General features: G+C 36.1%; 1 protein-coding gene across 5 annotated transcripts in view; it reads right to left on the reverse strand.

Moving 5' to 3' along the window:
- The window catches only part of LOC18428917 (insulin-degrading enzyme-like 1, peroxisomal), a 69,339-nt gene extending 49,331 nt beyond the window's left edge, over nt 1–20,008 (reverse strand). For 2 of the 5 annotated variants that reach the window (XR_016052952.1, XM_088863217.1), the window contains exons 1-7: nt 19,760–20,006; nt 18,547–18,622; nt 17,496–17,563; nt 13,641–13,732; nt 13,419–13,492; nt 13,271–13,314; nt 7,668–7,719 (exon numbers count right to left, since the gene is read on the reverse strand). Coding sequence is in view for 4 of the 5 variants with exons in the window: in XM_088863217.1 (XP_088719343.1) it covers nt 7,668–7,719; nt 13,271–13,314; nt 13,419–13,492; nt 13,641–13,732; nt 17,496–17,563; nt 18,547–18,622; nt 19,760–19,906 (553 nt within the window). In the remaining variant the exon portion in view is untranslated. Of the gene's footprint in view, nt 1–7,667; nt 7,720–13,270; nt 13,315–13,418; nt 13,493–13,640; nt 13,741–17,495; nt 17,564–18,546; nt 18,623–19,759 lie in introns of all 5 variants that reach the window. The other 3 variants (XM_088863216.1, XM_088863218.1, XM_006838213.4) reach the window with 2 other exon arrangements.
- Nucleotides 20,009–22,231: the final 2,223 nt, after the last annotated feature.

Consider the following 22,231-nt stretch of genomic DNA (forward strand, 5'->3'; position numbering starts at 1 on the left):
CAAAAGGAAGCAGCTTGATTGAAGAACTGCTTTAAGCCCATGAAGATACGACCCCATACGATGAGGGTATGTGATGATCTTCTACAACAACAGGTCCATAATTCGCAATACGACATGAAAGATGGACTACGACCACGTTAAGGATGAGATCCGAGCAGCAAAGAGAAAGAGACACTGCCTTCATAAATTCTTTGTGAAATGATTGATGGCGAAAGCCACGATTTATGTAATAAGAGAGAATAAGTGAAAAATGTTTGAGAGAGATTGTAATTGGGGGGATGAGAATGTGAGGAAGAGAGATTGTAAGGCCTCCAAAGGCCAAGTGGAAGATATTGGGTTTATGTGGCCTTTAAAGGCCTTATGAGAGCATGTATAAGCATTTTATATAGTGAAATATAAACTCAATAGGAGTGTGGTCCTCTTGTGCACCATACTAGATAAATGTGAATTATCGATACTCGAACTAGGTTTAACGTGTTAGGCCAGCCGAGTTTGAAAAAACCTAAAGTACATGGGCATAGGGATGTAACCGAGAAGGGTTTAGTGGGTTAGCCCTTGATGAAGTCAGAGTATGCCCGAATGAGAACCGAGAGACTTTGTGACCCTTGTGTTTGATGAACAGCCTTTAGAGACAGAGCTAAAACTTCATCGTTATATCATCACACAGCATGTACATAAATAGTTGTATTGAGATAGTGATCCATCATCAAAGGTAAAGCGTGTACATATGCGAGAGATTACCCTTATGCATCATTGAGTCATGGTTGCATATGGCGGACCATGATTTTATCTCTAGGGGAGAACCTAAAATCCACAGACTGAGATTATGTCCCCTAGCCTATTGGTTGACTTTGGTGGCCCAATCATGAGCCCCTGCAATGGACTGTGGGTCATGAGAATTGCTGGGTCAGTTTGAGAAAGCTAGGTGGTTCGTGGTCCGCAGTTGAAGGTGGGGTGTTCCAGTGCATTGATGAATTCCTAGACCTAGACCGATCCGATTCCCATCAAAATTAATTAATTTTATGTTATATGATTTTTAGAAGGTTTGTTTAAATTTTTGTGAATCTTTTGATAATTTATTTTTGACATTTGAATTTATAAATTATGACAAAGTCATTTTTCAATGTTTTAAATAAATTATGAGATTTAAAATTCTAAAATCAAAATAAAATATTTCCTAAAAATTATGTGGGATCCTCCAAAAAATATGGAGGCCCATTTAACATATGTGGTAATTGGGTGGGGCTCATGAGAGGACAGCTAAGGGGCCCACCCATAGGGATTACTAAATCACCAAATAAGGTGATAGTTATCTCATGTTAGTTGGCTTTCTATTTTTAAATGAAGCCAACTTGCACAATGAATTCAAATATTGAAATTTTGGAAAGTCTTGTGTATCAAGATTGCTTAATTCAAGAAATAAGGAATGGATATCTATTAAATGAGAAAGTATGAGAAGTATTTTCCTTATCTAAATATTTGATGGGAATAGGTTTAAAAAATGGAGGAAGGTTCTAGTACTTTCTTTTGAATCTTGATGGTGGATCAAAGGAATGGATGGCTCACATCTCTCACCCCACAAGTCTCTTTAGATCGACGGTCAAAATTTGATCGCACTAAAGATGGCAAATCCTAAGGCGTAAAAAGTTTATAAAAAGGGACTCTCTCCCTTTCACTCTCCAAGAATTATCACTGTCCAAGATCTCTCAAGAGGGGCATGCCCCAACCTAAGGTTTTACTCTCTCTTTCCTAAGTCGTCAAGAGGGCCACGCCCCAACCTAGGTATCACACCTCTCTCGCCTTGAATTCCAAAGGTGGCATGCCTAAGCAATCTCATCGCTCTCTTGTGTTTTCTAAGGGGCACGCCTAGCTAAGGTTGATCATGATTTTTGTGGGTAGCAAAGGGGAGCATTCCCTAGCTAATAGATCTCTCCTTCTCTCTTTGATTTCTATCTCACATCTCTCTAAAGATCAAGCCCAGAGGCTTGAACAAGACTAAGGCATTGAGACCTTAGGTAGTTGGCTCTAGATAGAGATCCATATGCCATTGAGAGGGTTTTTCCTTAAGTAGAAGAATTAAGAGATCGATCATACATCCCGAACAACCATCAGAAGGAGGAGACTAGACGTGGGATGTACTAAGCCCCATTGAGGTAATCTCCGACAATTTTACGTCTTTAAATTTTATTTTTGTGTTGAGCTCTTATATTCCCATAAAACAAAGAGTTAAAAGTTTTCATTTAAGGAATTGTATTCAATAGTGGTAGCAAGTATGAACCGTATTTCTTTTTTCTTTTCTTTTTTCAAGAGTTATTTGTTTGTAATTGGACATTGTGAGTGGTCTTGCCGGTGTAAAAATAAGAAAAATAAGAAAAAAATTAATTTATATACACCGTGCTTGATCACATCAATTTTTGGAGTTCGAGGAGAGGAAGAAGACGTTTAGATTGAGGTTGGATCTTCTAGTAGGCCAAAACAAAGAGGGCTTACGGATGCTTTCTTCCCCCGCCTTGATCCTGAGATACTACCTTGCGAAAGGGGTCAAACATGTTTAGAGACCCATTTTAAGAAAGAAGATAGAGATAAGGTAGTCCAATATGTGGGGAGGTGGATCTTCCAAGCAGGCATCTCTTTTAATGCCACTAACTTGAGTAGCTTTCAGACCATGTTGGAAGCAATGGGCCAGTTTGGACCAGGATTGAAGGCTCTATCTCCTTATGATCTTAAAGGGCCAATACTTAAGAAAGAAGTCGAGCTAACCAATAACTATTTGAAGACCCACATGGATACGTAGGGTACATATTGCTGCGCAGTCATGACTAATGGTTGGAGACTTGGAGTGATAAGAGGAACAGAAGCATTGTGAATTGGATGGTGAATTGTCCATTAGGGACAATGTTCTTGAGGTCTATTGATGCTTATGACAAGTCCCGTGATACAGAATTTATTTTTAATTTGGTTGACCAGTGTATAAAGGAGATAAGGGAGGATAAAGTGGTCCAAGTAGTGACTGATATGTATCCAGCTAATATGTCGGCCGCTAGGTTTGATGGATAAGAGGCGGCATATTTTCTGGTCCCCTCGTGCAGCACATTGCATAGACGTCATGCTTGAGGCCATTGGTAAGAAGAAGACATTCGAGACAACCATCCAAAAGGTGAGGGAAGTCACAATTTACTTATACAGTCACACTCGAGTATACACTATAATTCTATAATATGTTTATGGGATTATGCTTCTTTAGTCCTTTGTTACTTATTTTGACTCTTTTGAATGCATTGAGTCATTGACGGTAACTTACTTAACTTAGAAAATTTTATGTTGGTCAGGTCTTAGCCATGATGAGAAAGTTTACTGAGAACATAGACTTGCTGAGGCCTGGGGTGACTAGATTTGCCACCTTATACTTGTCCTTGCAATCTTTATATGAGCACAAGGAAAAGTTGAGATTCATGTTTGTATCTGAGGATTGGACCAAGTCCAAGTGGTCCAGAATAGCTGATGAACAAGTTGATATGCATATTATCATGGACTTAAGATTTTGGAACAAGGTGTCCAATATGCCTTGTATGCCTTTCACCCTTTAGTAAAGGTTCTCAAGATGATTGATGCTGAAAGAAACCTATTATGGGGCATATCTATAAAGACATGGAGAATGCAAAGGAAGAAATCAAGAGATTTTTGGGGCATGATGAAAAGAAGTATGAATATTTTTTGAAAATTAGTTAAGAAAAATGGAACTGCCAGCTTGAGAGGTCCCAACACTAAGCAGGATACTACCTTAACCCTGCTCACTTTTCACACAAATCCTGAGGTACATAGCAAGCCTGAGATCATGGATGCATTCAACCAATGTAATGTAAAGCTCAACCCTGATCTTGAAGTACAAAACAAGGTAATGATGAAGGTAGATTTCTATAGGCTCGCTACTAGGTCTCTAGGTATGGCGATGGCAGTCTAACAGAGGTCCATGATTCCTCCTAGCAAGTTTAGAACTTTCTCAATTTGATTTTATGATTTGAGTATTTAATTTCAATTACCCAGTACCTAATTTACTAAATTACTACATTTTACATTTACATGAAATAGGTTCATGGTGGATGGGCCATGGGCGACGCACCCCGCATTTAAGGCAAATGGCCATGAAAATACTAAATCCGACTTGCAGCTTCTCTAGATATGAGCACAACTTCAGCACCTTTTAAATGGTAATATTACTTCTTTATAGTTAATAGTTAATTCCATGTGTACTTACTTAGTTAGTTAGTAGTACGTATACATAGTAACATAATAAGTTAGTAACTAAGTGAGTTTTTTTTATTAGGTGCATACAAAGAAGAGGAACAAACTAGAGCAAAAGCGACTAGAGCAATAGCAACTAAAGCAAAAGCAACTGAACGACCTAGTCTTTGTTCGGTATAATCAGAAGTTGCAAGAGCGCCATTGACAGCTGGAGCACAATGAAACGGAGGCTATTGAAGCTGTTGATATTGATTACACATGAGAGAGGCTGGTTGATGCCAATGATGATAAGGAATTCCCTGGAGAGGGCTTGACCTAGGGCCAGGTTCGTGAGCCTGCTAAGACAGCAATGCCCCCTCTGTGTACCACTCAAGCTCAATCTCAAAGCCAAATGAAGGCAAAGGAGAAGGCCCAGCAAGGGAAAGCAATGGCGAAGAAGAGGAAGAGGGTGATGACATCAAGAGGGGAGGATGAAGAGAAAGAAGCAGATTCAGATGAGACGAGGGATGACAGCCAAAATGTTGAGAGCGACGACTCTGATGTTGATGGCATGGCATCATCATCATTAGATGCTCCTTTGGATCCACATGAATACCCTGCATGGTGATAACATAAGAGTTGTTTGCTTAACATTAGAGAATTGGGGTGGTGACATGTCACATGTATTTGTTTTTTGTTTTTTGTTTTTGCCTTGCTGACTTTGTGTTTTATATTTAGACTTCTAGTTTTCTACTATGACATTTGGGATTTCAAGCATTTTACTTTCTTACAATCTCTTTGAGTCTTTGTATCCGTAAATTTGTTTTATGACTGTAATATTATGTTTTCTCTTTTTCATGAGGGTTTGGGGCTCTAAAATTGCCCTAAAAACTCCCTAAGTCCTAAAACCCTGCCCTAAGAATTCCTTAATCCTTTTTGTTTTGAGGGTGGTTCCCCTGTTACTGGGCGCGCGCCTGGCCGCCAAAGTGCCTAAGCACCCTCCTACGCTTTTTGAACATTCTACGAAACATTGAGAATTCTTCCAGTAGTTCTTTGCGTGAGATACCTTGCAGGGAAGAAGTGTCTACAACCTAGAACATGCTATCTGCAACCTTGTCACCCAAAGCTAAGTGGAAGGAAGGGAACTTGTAGTCTAGAAGGTATATCATCAAACCGTGGAGATTTCGTGGGGTGTACGGAGTCCTAGGGGGTGACCCTCAACAAAATCTGGTTTGCTGATTTGGTTGTTTTTTCGAGCACCTACATGGGGACGTGGCCGCAACTTCTCCTAGTGTATGGTATGTTTTTCTTCTTTGGTTTCAAGGTCAGTTTCTTCCTGCAAAATTTGAAAGTATGCACAGTTAAAACCAGGAAGATAAAGGACCATTAATAAATATTGTTCACTTGAAGGTGGAAGACGAGGCCCAAATTTTGGAGCACACGCAGCAATTTTTGAAACTTGGTTTGTGAAAGGAACAAAGTCCGAACTCCTGACAGAAGAGGATATCCAAGTGTGCAACCTGAAGCATCAACTCCCTGTCACATTGGACATGCACATAAGATCTCTTGCGGCTTGCTGGACCACTCGGTAGATTGGAAGACATAACCAGCATCCCCAAGGTGGAAGAGCTAAGGTGCATTGCGGTAGGAGGCCAGGATCCATTGAGTTTGGTGCACAAGGTATAAGGGGTATGTAACAAATCCGCTACAAGTGGTTCTAGATCAAATAGGGAAAGAGGATTCAGTAACAATATTAGTAGCAAAAACAACCCATGACTTACACAGAAATTGCTTATGTAATCTATGTGATCAGCTAGTTTGTTCCATTACCTCACAGGCCTCATTTCCCAGGCACACAACAAATCATTCCTATGTGCGTTGCATATTTGAACAAGGCCTTTTCCAAGCTTGATCTCTTGACCAAAGCAGCTATAGAGCTGGTAGTCATGAACTCATAATGATTAGCCTATGAAACATGGACATGTGTTTGGTGGTCTAACCACGTGATGACACGGGTGGCTTAGAGACATGTGTCGAAGCTTCTAGAAATAGATAGGACACAACTGAAGAGTGCCCAATAGCATGTCTATTTTATATACATGTTTCCATCTCGGAATGCAGTCTTCCGTTATTAAGAAATGCCATTCTTCATGAAATTTTTTTTTTACTTTAAATTTTACCTAGGGGTTTCATTCTTCCTAAAAATAAAAGTATCATTTTTTTTATGTAATAGTAAAACTTCACGGGTCTCTCTCTCTCTCTCTCTCTCTCTCTCTCTATAGCTATAAACCGGGGGGGGGGGGAGTCCCTATCAATTGGAATGGACCCGACCTGCAGGTCATGGCCAGGTCAGGTTCAAGAACCAAGACATAAAAAAAAACAAAAAAAAATAGTATATTATCTACAAATGAATTTTATATTACATGTAAAAATGTTGGATCGGATAGGGTCGGACTTGGATCTCACCCGACCCAATGAGAGTTTGCTTAGGTCAGAACTGAACCTAGGTCTAGTATAACCAGCCCAGACACGGAGCTGAGTCAGGTCGATCTGACCCATTTGACAGCCCCCCCACCTCTCTCTCTCTCTCTCTCCCACACACACATCCCTCCCCCCCCCCCCCGAATTGCCAAGACCATGAAGAGAGAGAGACCTAATTATCTTGTTAGAAAACTAATTCTCTCTTTCTAAGCCCATCAGTCTGAGAGTGTAAATGTTAAGTTTCTATGTTGCTTATAATGTAAATGCATTGAGTCTCATTTTTTATTTGTTGAAGGACATATTGTGCTATGTACATCATAACGGGATTATATTTGTCAATTCTCCTCAGTAAATATTTTTATATAGTCATTTGGGTTATGAATAACTTCAGTGAGACATTTCTCGACATTCAACTTCATATTCTCACATTCCCAGAAACACCTTTCCCACAACCAAGCCAAGAAACCCCCTTAAGTACAGTGTTCCTGAACCATCCTAGACAGAAAAAGCACTACAAACATTGTCCAAGAGGAAATCATAAAGGACAGCGCTCATCCTATATTCTGTTAAGATTTTGAAGAAACTCATGGAAACAATCCACAGTTTAGGAGAATTAGACCATTAGATGGCTAGTCCACATTCATGAAATCCATCAACCCTATCAACATATATTGTACAAGGGCAGACTTGAGACAATCTGGGGCCTTCTCAAGAAGCAAGATTTACAATTTTTACATTGGGAACTTTTCAACAAAGATGATGACGAGCTTATCCACTCCAAAAGGAAAGGAGATAGAAAAAGGAAAAGCAGAAAACGATAGTGAAAGATGGGGGACCATGCATTGAGTATAGGAATTTCATGGCACCATAAGCTGAATAATAAATAACTTGCAGCAATAGTAGGCTTGTAGGAACAGTCAGAAAAAATCTAAAAAACAACACGAAAAAAGGATTTGAGAAATTACCACATCCAAATTTGTGATAAGGATGATCTCGGGCACTTAGGTGCCTCTCAAGCTGCAATAACACAATACTTGTACTAATCAGCACAGGCCACAATCTATCATACAGATCTACCATATATAGGAAAAAAGGATGACTAAGTTTCAGCAAAAACAACAAATAGGATAATAGCTTCAGCCGTAGATAGAATGGTGAAGCAATTTCAAAATGCTTCAAAAATATAACAAATCAAAAAGATATAGTAGATCAGGGCAACAATTGCAGGCACAACCTTCAGAGTTTAGACAAAATCCTTGAAATATCAGGATTTACTTCTAAATTTTTATGTTTGGTTCCACCCAGTAGCCCTTTTAGAGGGTGATCACCATGACAATTTGAGGTCACATGTTTCACACCTAGGATACCAAATTAAAACAAAAGAAAAAAAGTGATGCACTATATCATTTCCATCTCTCATTTATGATCCCCAAAGTGCATTAATCAGCACCATTGCCAATACATCTTGATCAATTGATGATGCCAATCTGCAAGCTCTGTTAACTTTACTTATGCTGACAAGGTCTTGCACTTGGAACACAAAAATGAGGAAAATGAGAGAAAACAAGAGAGAAAAGAGGCAGTACACTAGGATTTTGGCATGAAAAGACCTGGGCAATAGAGGCGCGCCCAGGAAAATGAATACTTATATAAATATAAGTGGTGTTACATTAGGGAAACAACTTTACGAAAATTCCGTTATATAAACACATATTCCCAAATATAAGAATATACAAAAAACACCTTCCAACATAAAAACCTTCCAAAACTTTCAACAACAAAACAAACCTTCCAATACTTCTAATAATCAAGTCGTACATCATGTTTAAACATATATGACTTGCTTCTTAGGTAATCATGCCTTTTAATTTTCTGTGCCAATGAATTTTCCTCCAGCCTCTTCAGCCTTTATCTTTTCTCGAATAAATGATAATCAATCTCAATTGTTTTGTCCCATCATGAAATATAGGGTTTGCAACAATTGCTAAAGCACCTTTTGTCACAGTAGATAAACGACCTGCCAACTTTATAACCCAACCAAGATATAAGAAAACAGACCATGTAATCTCGGCCACCATTCCAACAAGAGCTTTGTATTCCGCTTCCATACATTATCTAGCAACCGTTTTCTATTTTCTGCTCCTCCAGGATATTAAATTATCTCCCAGAAAAACACAATAACCTGAAACTGTTTTTCAAGAATCACGATCTCCTGCCAATGAAAATCCAATTACAGACCCCAAATCTATACTCACTTGTTTATTTTTCTTATACAACAAACCAAAATATCAATGGAACCTCTAACATACCTCATAATCGTTTTCAATGATTCCATGCGTAAAGTGGTTGGCACATGCATGTACTCATATCTAATTAACAGCATATGAAATATCGAGGCATTTAAGAATCAACTATTGTAATGCCCACTGGCTCTAACAGTGGACCTCCCAGTTCCACACATAATGTTTTATTTAAAGCTACTGGAGTGCGACAAGTTTTACAATCCAACAAATTGGCCTTTTCTAGCATATCTAAAGTATGTTTTCGCTATGAAAGGTGAATCTCATTAATAGAACGATCCACTTCAATTCCCAAGAAATACCTCAATTCTCCTAGGTCCTTCATTTGAAACCTTTCATTGAGGAACTTCTTCACTTCATTTATCATCCTCATTTTGCTTCTTCAAACAATAACGCCATCCACATATAATAAGATAATAACAGTGCTTTTCTCACCTATTCTCATCCACATAAATTGTTGGCTGATCAAATAAAACCTCTCCCCTTTAATGAATCATAAAAACTATGGAACCAGGACATGGATGCATGTTGGGGTTTGTGGCCTTTAAAGCCTATGAGAGTGTGAAATATAATATAGTGAATTGTAGACTTCAGTGGGATTGTATGATTGGTTGACTGACCCAGAGTTAGGTGGTCTATGGATCAAGTTATGTCCAAAACCCTTTCCCTTGACATAGGCACTACTGTTGAGGGTTTATGAAGGGTCATCCCTTGTGGAGGTTGGAGAGATGTCCAGGGATGGTTTGTAGGTCAGTAAAGCTTTGTGGTCTCCTGTGTGCAATTGTAGGCCTATGAGAGCCAGCCCAAAATCCTAAACAGATTTCTGCAAGTTATATATATACGATAATTGCATTCCGGGAAGCAACCCTGTAGAGAGACACGTGCATGTGCATAGAGACATCCCCCTTGCACTATAGGGATACGTGCATCTAACTAGCTTTTAGGCGGACCTATAATCCACATTATTGAATCGTGGTTCCATTGTTTACTGGCCAGCTTTGATGGGCTAAAAAAAAGCCATGCGTATGACTATGGATCATGGGTCCTATTGGGTTGGTTTGTGAAGATAGCTGTGGATCACAGTTTCTAGCTCAGGTGGAGTGCCCTAACAGTTATTTTTCTTGACCCATTGGTACCAATCCACTACTGGATGTATTTTTGAAAAAAATCAGATTTTTTTTAAGAACCTCAAAAATATATATAGTTTTCAGAAAAATTTAGAATTTTTTAAAAACTTATTTTTTGCTATATAAAAAAAATAGAAAGGACAAAACTAATATTTTATAATTTAGTAGAGGCCTAGTTTAGAGTTGGACCCATGTGGGTGGGCCAAGGGCCCAGCTCCCACATGTGCATAAGTCACATATGGGTGGGACGTGGGGTCCACAAGATCCAATACCAATGTAAAACTACCACATATTGTACTAGATATTCGCAGCCCCACCAACATAGCGAGCTAAGGACTGTTCTTTTCTTTCAACCATCACTACGAGCCATCAATTCATAAAATTCATCAGTATACTCCTCTACACTCTTTTCTCCCTAACAGAGATCTTATGATAGAGGGACATCAAATAATTTGCAGGTAGGTATATATCGTTTTATTTCTTTTTCATCTTCTCCCATGCATTAATTTTGGACTTCCCATTCTCTCTCTTCTAGCCCTAAGTTGTTCCCACCAATGCCGAGGCACCTCTTTTCAATTTTATAAAAACAATTTTTATCTTTTTAATTTTAGATACCTCCTTACAATCAAAAACCCTTTCTACCGTATTTAACCAATATATAAACTCCTATGGTTGAGGCTTACTATCACAATCGGGTATATCTACCTTCAAATCGACATCCCTAGAACAATGCACCCCACATCTAGGTCTATGGTTGCTATCCTCATCACTCGACTACCCACGTGGAGTGTGACGATGAAAAGGCTTATATATAAGACCTTCTGTGGTTAAAAGATCACCGTCTTATTCATTATTGAGACTCATGAACTGCTGCAGCAGTTGTTGAACTTGCATTTAAAATTCCTTAATTTCTTCATCTAAGGGATCATAAAGTGGATCTACAAAACCTCACCTCCCACGACCCCTTCTCTCCAAATGGGTTTGCCGAAATAATATACCCTTAGTAAAGGATCAAGAAGAAAAAAATGTAAAAATTAGCAAGATCCAAGTTGATTTGGCAAAACTTGGAATCAGCAAACCCTAGACCCCATTGTAACTTCCAAGCTTCAATGTTGAAGAAAACCCTAGCTCTAATACCAAATTGATGCAAGGAAAATTGAAGGAAACAGAAAAATCAACAAGGAACAAGCCAAACACAAGTACAAGTCGAAGAAACCTATAGTTTCTTGCCCATACGCTAAGCTAGGGTTCCAAAAGCCTAAACTCTTTCTTCGCTTTTAATTTCTAAAATGATGTGGAATGACCCACTCAAGGCCCCAGATACCTCTTATATATTATAATTCAATGTTCAAAAATATTGAATGATTATACAATAATTAAAATGATCCAAAAATTCCAACTAAAACCCGAAATTTGTAATGATAATTTTACTACCCCTATGAACAGTACCCATAAATAGTAACCTTCAACAGTACTCGTGAATAGTACTCATAAGGTAAAAAAAATTTAAAAGACCTTAATATCTTTACAAAACTCAAAAACCCCAAAAATAAACCCTAAAACTAAAATTAAAGTATACAACCTTTGAAATTATACAAATATTTTTTTGTGAAGCATTGAAATAAAACAAATTTTAAAAATAAGAATAATCTTACCCTCCATCACATTATCTACATGTGTAATGTCAAGGGAGGACCCATCACCAAATACCAGTTATAATAGAACCACTACCAGTAAAAGGATATGGAGGAAATATGAGATAGAAAGATTAGGGTGTTAGAAGGAAGGATGAGAATGATGAAAGAGAGTAAAGATGAAGAAAGCAATATTAGGGTTAGAAGAGGAAGAGATTGTGATTCTTCAAAGAGAAGGAAACATAGGCCATCTTGATTAGAACTGATTAGACTGAGAGCATACATAATCCAGTTATGATACCATGTTAAGCTTACTTATGCTAACAAAATCTTGCGACTGGAATACAAACAAGAGGAAGATGTGGGAGAGAAGACAAAGAGGCATATTGGGCTCTGGTGTGAACAAAATTGGGGTATTGTGGCAACCCTAGGATAGTGAGTCCTTATATTATGAATGGTGTTACATTAGGCCAGCAGCTTTATGAAAATGCCCTAGTACAAATACATATTTCCAAATACAAGAAAATTTAAAGTATACATAAAACAAGAAGATATCCACAAAACTAGTATTTAACACTTTGTTCCATAAATATGTAACTATTAGACCAGAAAAGAGGGTTAAGGAGAAGAATCGTCTATTTGGATATTTTGAACGGATCTTTGTATACAAACCCTGAGATAGAGTATGGGGTACTCTCAGTGTATCTTATTGCATACTATTAGAGGGCAATACAGCCGTTTAGGGTACTCCTCTCTTAAGGGATATTTTGGTTTTCCCTTATTCTTCCTTGTATATATAAGTTGTAAACTGCTTAAGTCATTAATAAGATCATTCTATCAGTTCTCTAGTATTATAGAGAATGTATCTCTTCTCAAAGTTGAGAGTCCCATCCATGAAACTGAAGATTAGACAGTGGAAAGGCACCCACATTTTCGCTCAGATCTGATATGAAGGAAACGCAGCACTCCTTAAATGTTATACAGGAATAATTGTGCTGATATAGAAAGTACCCATATAGTGTCTTGCATTCTCAATGAAAAATAACATACAAATTTTTGAAGCTCCAAACCATAACAGAATGGGACAAAAGCTGCCTAAGGAATATAAAGGCGCAGAATTCTTAAGGTGCAAACCAACAGAAATTGTATTCTATTGATCAAATTTATGATTGTTTTAAGGACCAATTCACAATTTTGACAAGAATGCATCTGCACATAGTTAAGAAGTGGAGGTATCGATAGAGCAAAAAGTATCAGAAAAAAGGAACAATAAAATCAGTTCTTCATACACCTTGGAAGCAGTTAATCGCACTTTGATAAAGTTCCTTAATGGGCTCTGCATTTTTATTTGAAGCTAGAACTACAAATGGTCTTCTGTTCCTAAGGTTAATGCTGGAATCTTAAGAACACATTCAGAATTCAATCACTGACCACATCATCCAAATAAGCAATATGCCGATTTCTTTTCAGAAGATTCATATAAAAAGAAATTAAAGAAAACACAAACCTGATCCATTCTGCAATAATCTGTCAATAGATTCTTTTGATGCTCTGAATAAGAAAAAACTAGGCTCAGAAAAAGAATGCAGAACAAAAATAAATATACGTTGATAGCGAAACAATGAAATTCTCACAGCAAAAGGTGCATCAAGTACCAGAGTCAACCGCATTAATTTCCCTCATTGTGGCATCAGGAGACATCAAGGGTTTGACAAAGAACTGAGCAAATCTGGTCCCATCCGTCCCCAAAAAAAATAATAGAAGCAGCAAAGAAGCGTAACAAGTTCAAGGATATAAAAAATAATACAATAAATGCCAATTGAAGTAGAGATGGTAGCTTAGAAAATAAATCATAGAATAACCAAATATTTCCATACCTATCGAGTGCCTCCTCAAAATATTCAGTCATAACATCAAAGTGAAAATTTGTATGCTCATCATCGGTGAAAGCATTTGTGTAACCGCCATGCTGAACACCTCTCATGTCAAAAAGTAATGGAGATTCAGATGATTACCCACATGGGTTACAATATACACAACATACCAAGGTTAAAAAACAGACTTTTGCTCATGGCCAAAGAGATAATAGACTCTGCAATGATCATTACTACAGGCAAAGCATCAAAGCATTGCAACAAGGCACCAATATTGATCAACTGAAACTCAGCCCAAATGTCAACAAACTATCATTTTGTTATCCATGGGCAGATTGCCAATGTTTGCTCGGGCCTTGGCTTGAGCAAGTCAGCCGGGCGAATCCCAATTGACTTGCCGAGTTTGCCCTGAGTTTGCCAGAAACGCAGGAAAAATTGTAAAAAATAGAAATTAATGGAATATCATAAAAAATACAAACTTTCAGAAAAAATAAAAAAGGAATATAAAAAGTGCGCATTATGGAAAATTGAACTTAGGCATATAAAAAAATTCATTAAAACCTATATAAAATCAATTATATGAATTTACATTAAAAAATGAAGTTTGCAAAAAATTATGAGGCCAATCCTCAAATCTTTGCCTTTTTTTGTGGGTATTGATGCCTCCAATCCTTTCCAAGGTGGGCTTAAACACCCAAACCAAAACCGCCAAAACAAGATTGGGGTTCAGGTCCGGGTCTAGTTGATCTGAGCTCATGAAATTTTCAGATGAACAACAAATCTAAAATACAAAAGTAGAAATCTGTGATTTATAATCATTTCTTATAAGAAACAAGCCTATGATTTGATGAAGAACCTAAAAATAGGCCTGGTAAACAACCTTCATGCAAGATCAACCAATAGTTGTGAAGAAATCGCAACTTTCCAAATTACACCAAAACCTAGATTGAATTGTTTTTCTCTCTCTCAAATCCGTAAAATCTGAAGTTTTTTTTCCTCGGAGCTAACAGATCATGCAGAAAATGAGCAGAAACATGAAATTTGGGCTCTATCCAAGAGAAAAGTGAAAAAAGGGGCATTGGATTTCCACTCTTTATATTTCAGAAATATTATTGATCTTGACTTGCCAAGTTAGCCAAAGAACTCCCTGAGTTCTGCAGCAAATTGCACGAGTTGCTACAGTATCTGGCCCCAGCCCCTGAGTTGGGAGGTCGTGGGCAAGGTGCCGAGCCCGAGTGGACTCACTGAGTTTTCTAACACTGATATATAAAAACACCATTATGAATATCATGTATAATTATTGAAAGAATGATTGAAAAAAAAAAGTCCCCTTCAACTACATATTTCATCAATTTATTGAAACCATGATTTAAAAAAAAAAAAAAAAAAAAAAAAAGAAACAAAAAACAAAAAACAAAAGGAGTGCTCTTCAAGTACATAATTCATCAGTGAGCAAGATTTTGGGATATTTTCTGGACAGCAGACTGTTTCTCAGGTTGTGCCTTATAGGATTTTGTTAGTAGTAATTGACCTTGTGGTGAAGGAGACCAGTTAAACAAAAGGACTGACCAGAAAGAGGCCCAAGGACATTGCACCCAAACACCAAATATGAGGTGGCGATAGGTTAAGTAACCAGTCTAAATGGGACATTTGGGATTGGGTTATTAGCAAAATAGTTTCCATAAGGAATATAATTTAATGTTATCCATTTGAATACCTCTAAAGATGTTTGAGGCCATTGCCCCAAGGATGACACTCATAAGTTAAGGGAGACTTTCTTGAAAGAATAACTACAACAAGATGATGAAGTCCACAAGAAACCAAATTCTATTACCAGCCAGGGAGGGCCGATTAACTAATCGATCAATTAATGATCTGGGGACTGGGATATACAAGGTAAGGGGTCTATAAAGTATAACCACCAATGTTTTAGGTGACATCTAGTTCATACCTCCAGTGTATTGCATTTCATTTGATGAAGTTCTCATTTCTCAGGTCGTGTTAATCAAACAAAAAGGTCAAACTAGCAGTTCAAGAAAATAGTGACTATTACAATAAAAGACAATGGGCTATCGCCCACATCTTAACTCATGTAATTCACAAAAACATGGTTTGCAAAGAGCAAGTCATAGTAGAATAAAGAATTACATTTTTCCATTTGATTTTAAAGATAATGTGATATAAGAAGGAAACAAGCATTCTTAATGGGTATTGCAAAAAGGAGATGTGTGATGATTATTTGCAAGCAAACAAGGGAAATATGATCTAGAGCCTCAAACTGAATATTATGAGTTTAAAACACACAAGCTAAAATGATTTGAGTTGAGATTGCATATTGAATTTTAAAAATTAAATAAATAAATAAACCAAACAATTATCAGAAGAAGATGTTGGAAATAAGATGTTGCATAAACTCTACCTTCAAAGCCCAATTGATAGTCTATTTGAATTGTTGGGGTTATGTGGCCATGTAAAGGCCTTATGAGAGCATGTACTGAAAGTATATAGTGAAATATTGGCTCCAGTGGGAATGTGGTCCACTTTGGACTATGAGGAATTATTGATGCCTAGACTCACCTGAGCTTTGACTGGCTATGGCTCAATATGATGTCTAAAACCCGTAGTTCTAGGCATTATGTGAGCACAACTGATGATGGTATCAAATATTCAAATATACCCAACAATACATTTGAAAGTGCTACAAGACCATCATGCACATGAGTGCAAATAGACCACATTCACACACTAAGGTTTTAAATTTCATTATGGCAAATCAAGAATGGTGACACTGATTAGAAAGGCTCAGCGATGCCCCAAGTAAATTGTGATATAAAATGAAAAAGAAAATTAGAAGAGTAAGAAAAGACCCAGACAGATTCCCATAGATCCATTGAGACAGGTCTAGAGATACAGCATTTTTTGAATTATTTCACAGTTAGAAGCTAAAAAGCACTTTTGTGGTTTCTGGTGCTCTTCAACCAAACTCAAAGGTAGGGCAATGAGGGATTCCTTGGGCACTCCGCCACCCAAGCTTTAAGCAAGATCGATATAAACTTAAAGTCTTAAACTGAAAAAGAAAAAAAAATACCGCAAAAGCTACTCAAGACCTTTAGTAGTGGCCATCTGTCAGAGTTCCTTCACCATATTTTAGAGATGACTTTAATTTTTCCATAGTCTCTGTTTGTTTATTTTTGGAAGTTCAATGGTAGGATCAAACTTGTGATGTGGTTTCGCAAATATTAACACCTTAACCAATCAAGCCCAAGGTGATTCCAAACCATGGTATCTGTTATCATCGTTTAATAGCATAGAAACTCCGAATAACTCATTTATTAGTAATTAGTTCCTTATTAGCATTGAGACAACATAAATATAAACAAGACACTAATAACTTACTTTTATTTAAGGAATGAATACACCAATAACTTACTTTTATTTAAGGAATGAATTATGAGTGGAAAATCTGTATATGCCTATATTCTGCTTGTTTAAACATGTAAATGCAAATGTAAAAGAATTGAGAAACTGGTTTAGAATTACCAATCTGTTCCTATTTTTACCATTCAAAACTGCATAATTCTTCTTATTATGGTTTTCTATTCACTATTGTATGCATCTGTATGATTTTTGTGAGCAGTTGGAAAAAGTGCTGATCTCAGCTGAGTCCGTCTTTGAAAGGGGGGACAAGCACACAAAAATTAGTAAAAATGACACATAGAGAAAGAAAGGGTTATGCTTGAGGCAAACAAAGTCAACCACAGTCTAAGGATCATATTTATATAATGCTGTTAGCATACCAGAATTCAAGACAAATAAAAAAAAAATCTGATACACATATGAAGGCATACTAAAGAGTACCTCTGCTATGTACTTCGAATAGCTATCTTCCTGTGGATACTTCTCACTGGCATAAAATAACATATGCTCTGTAATTAAACACAAGAACACATTTCTATAGATTAATATCATACTTTGGAGATCTGATTTAGCAACTTAGCTGATAACATAAGTGATTCATCTTAGGACATTACATTCTAAGAAAAAGAGTTAAGATTTTCACTTCATATTAGGACAGGTAAAAAGATGGCATTCAACATAGTCTAGCCATGATATTCCAGAATAACAACAAACCTTCAGTATGAAGTGACATGTATCCATAGTAACATGTTACTACTTTAAATGACTAAGGTCCTGTTTGCATGTGCCAATAAGCTGCCTGCACAAGTCAGGCTTTCTGATGGAAGCAGAGCACGTTTCCAAAATAATGGCACTATTGTAGATATGTGCCTTATTGTGCACAAAATCGGAGGCATATTGATCATATGTGCAGCAAGAAAGTTGGCACTGAACAGCGCGCATGTATAAGGCCACTTTTATGGCACTTAGACGGCAACCAAAAACAGCGTAAGTATAGTAACATAAACAGACTGATGAAAGATGAATGCAAGTGGGGGAAAATGCAAGAAATCCTCCAAACTTTATTAGAACAAATGAAGTTACAAAACCATTTTTTATCAATTGCATATACAGTAGCATGTGACTGAATGACATTAAGCTGTTACAGAATGGCCTTATGCACATAGTGTGGTAGCAAAAAATACAGCAAAACAACTTCTCCTGTCTATCCATTAAGAAGAGAATATTGAAAAAACAACTAGCAGATGGTCTTTGCTGGCAGCCATCTATCAAATAATGAATAGTGACAGATCTCAATCACATATTTAACAAACTATCTCCAAAACAAAGACAAAAAAACGAAAGGTCCCCAAATCGAGGACCCAATAAACAGAATCTCGAGAAAAGGAATTAAAATTGGCTAGTGTCCACGCATCTGAAAAATCATACTAAAAGATTGACATGCAGTAATGAACAAAGTCACATCAAATCTTCAACTCATGCTGTCACTTACCAAGAAAGTGAGCCAAACCTTCAAGACCCTCAGGATCACTAAATGATCCTACTCTAACACCCATTGAAGCAGCACACTAATCAACAAAAACAAACAATAAGTTATACATAGGAGATGACAAGTCAAAAGCATACATAGGAGATGACAGATCACAACAAATCACATAAGGCATTTTTGTAGCCAATAGACTACACAAGCACTTCATTTGGAATTTGAACAAAAGAGTGAACCAAAATGTGGACAATAATTGAGACGGGAGTACTCTTTGCAGCAGTATAGCAACCATGAAATATGTATTACTTGTTATAGCATCAATATATTCTTTTGCATGATCAGAGTTAGCAAACAAGAGGGGACAAAAGGACCAATACATGTGATCAACAATTTTCTTGTTCTACAAGATTCTATGACAGCACCTTCGTAATTATGTCAGTTCCTTCATTAACATGCCATTATCCAAATACTTGTATTTGTGTTTGCAAAGGATTTGAGAAGTTTATATTAAAAAAGGAGGCCAATGAATGCTACGCGTATTTCATGGGGATTATCAATAAATATAACCTTCCATGTTTTGGTGAAAACTTCAGATGATGAACCATACACAGCATTCCAATTTTCCTCAGACAATGATAGATATTAGAAGCTATAAAAGCTAATGATTAAACAATAAGTCATAATCAAAGGCAGGACCAAAATACTACATAATAATCCATACATTTTATTCACAACAAGCAATCAAGAAAAAAAAATTCCTTTGGAAGTTCAATGAGAATCAATTCAAAGAGTGCTCACTCTTCATGAATATATCAAAGCTTCAGCTGATAATCAACCAACCATAAAATAAAACCCAATTGTGTTTTTCAGAAGAAATCACTTCATTCTTATGAAATAAATTCGAAAAGCCCTATCATTATTCAAGGGCTCCCCATTTCAAATACACAATCAAAACTCAAAAACTTCAGAAAATTACCGTCCAAACTCAAAGCCAGTAATAAAATAAAATAATAAGAACAAAGGAAGAACGAGAGAATAAGGAAAACTATTCTGAGTAATTGCTTCACAAAGAATAACTAACCAAAAAATGAAGAAATTTGAAGAAAAAGTAGTTCTCAAACAATTTTAAGAGAAAAAATGAAAATAAGAGCGTGGAAATCGACATAGGGAAAATACTACATAATTTTCATGAAATTGGGTTTAATGGTGGGAAATTGACCTTGTCAGTGTCTGGATCACTGATAAGGAGCACTTCTAAGGAGTTCGAGAGAACAATCCTCCTAAACTCTCTCTTATCAATGCGAGGCTTCAAAATTTCAACTCTTTCATTTCCTCTCAAATCTCCTCCATTAATCGAGCGCTCCATTTTTTCTCAAATTTGGTTGCAGAATGCGGATAAGAAGCTTGTTTAGAGTTTAGAGAGAAACCAGGCCCCAGGCGTCGTCATATATCTACTCACAAACACAGAGCGGGGAAGTTTGAATTTTCTTTACCCACTGACAGGGCAATTCTTTATGCCAAATGATTTCAAGCTTCCGAGGGAGTATACTGTCTATTTACCTTTTCAGGGAGAATACAATTTAGGAATATTTTTTTCAAATTTTAAATTTTGATATTATAATCTATTCAACACCTACACGAAATACTCCATAAAAAATAAAAAATAAAAAAATCAGTTTGCATTCTTTATAGCTTGAATAATGCCTCAAGATTTATTAAAACCATCGTGTCTTTTAAGAGTAAGATCTAACTATTCAAAAATGAAATTTCAAATTTTTTATTTTGAATATAATTATCTACTAATTTTTTGGTAGTTATCAAAATTTTGGATAAAAATATCTTTCCAAACTGTCTCCTTTCCAAGGAAGTAATCTCACAGTATACTCCCACGGGAGCATTATATACACGCTCATTATTTATTGGTCCACTGAGGGATTGCGGTATATACTTTCCCGTACTGTAAATTGTATTGGAGGGAGCACTCTTCATTCCTTGGAAGGAAGCAGTTTCTATGAGGCGTAGGCCTTATGAAAACAAAGAAAAGTCTCACCAAGAACCCTCATTCGGAAAGCATTTTGCGTATTTTAAATTTATATAGTAGTTCTAAAATCAATTTTTAACATTAATTATAAAATTAAAAACTCAAAAAATGCTACAGATCTTGCATATATATAAACCCTCATTTTTAAGTTGAAATAGATGGTCTACATAATGTGTTATCATATATACTATTTTAGGGTTTGAAATCCTAATTTTTTTTACAACCGTAATGGTCAAACTGAGATGATCGATTTTAAAGTTTTTTAATCCCAAAGCCACTATCTTCAGTAAGTTTTGATTTAAGGTTTTCTAATCCCAGAGCTACAATCTTCCGTAAGTTTTGATGTGAGGATTTACTTATTTTAAGTACAGCTCTATCCAAACATCTTCCTTCTTTAAATAAAGAAATACTTTTTCACCTAACCCACTTCCGCTTAAATAGAGAATGTGTCCAATCACGGCCTTGTGGAGAGGAAAAAACTAGAGGAGAAAAAAAAAAAACTAAAAAGGAGAAAAAATCTCTCTCTCACCCCTAACAGAAAAAGTCTATATAGAGCTGGGGCTCTAAACAATCAAATTAAACTTCATCTCAAAAATTTCATCAAAAGAAGTTGTTTTGATGCCCAAATATCTTCAAATTGATCATCTCGACATTTAGATGAATAGACATGAGAAAAAACATATTTCAAGTTTTAGAAATAATGCATCTTATAACGTATGTTTGGGCCTTTAATTTTCAAGATTTTTAAGTTTCCAGATGTCTACTCGATCTATATTATTTTTTAAACTTTAAATTTTATAATAAAATATGAAAATATATTTTAATGCTATCACAAAGATTTTTAGTATTGAAACCACATTTCTCGATACTATTTGAAGATGCACTTTACTTTGATTGTTTAGAGCCTCGGCTCCATACAAACGGCGCCCTAAAGTTATGTAATATTTACCCTTTTTTAACATTTTGATTGGAAAATTTACCAAAAAATTATTTAACTATTAGAATCTAAAAATAGCATCCTATATTTGATATTCTATGTATATAAAATAAAGTGACAAAAATATCTATACAAATTTTAGAGGCATTTTGGTCATTTCATTTTAATTATTTTTTTATTTTATACAATTATATAATGGATAAAATATAGACGCCAACTTACTGCCATATAAAAAAAATAGGACAAATATATAAAGAGACCATTTATTTTTAGTACAAGGAGGTCACAATTAGTTTTATTTGTTAGATTTCAAATCAAGTAGTTGCATGAGTGTCAATTTAAAGTTAAAAATAAAAATATAAAATCTCAAACTTTTTGACACATGTTAAACCATCCAATTTGACATCTAATGACTAGGAGTGACCGTGACCGCTTTGTAACAAAAATAAATGATCTCATTGTATACAACTAAAAAATAAAATAAAATAAAATAAATTGTCAATTAAAAAGTAAGACTCCTAACATAAATAATAAAACAAATATTTTTTATTTTCACTATAATAATAAAATAATATTGTTCTATAAATCTCTCAGACGTTTTAAGATTCATGCATGATCAACCAGATGATATGTATCTGTAATTTGTAATGTGTTTCTCTTTGCTAAAAAATAATAAATAATAATAACATGTTTCTCACCCACCCAGGAAAGAA

The sequence above is a fragment of the Amborella trichopoda genome, chromosome 3, assembly GCF_054954075.1.
Source record: "Amborella trichopoda isolate Santa Cruz 75 chromosome 3, AtrichopodaSantaCruz75HAP2 v2.0, whole genome shotgun sequence".
Classification (NCBI taxonomy): domain Eukaryota; kingdom Viridiplantae; phylum Streptophyta; class Magnoliopsida; order Amborellales; family Amborellaceae; genus Amborella; species Amborella trichopoda.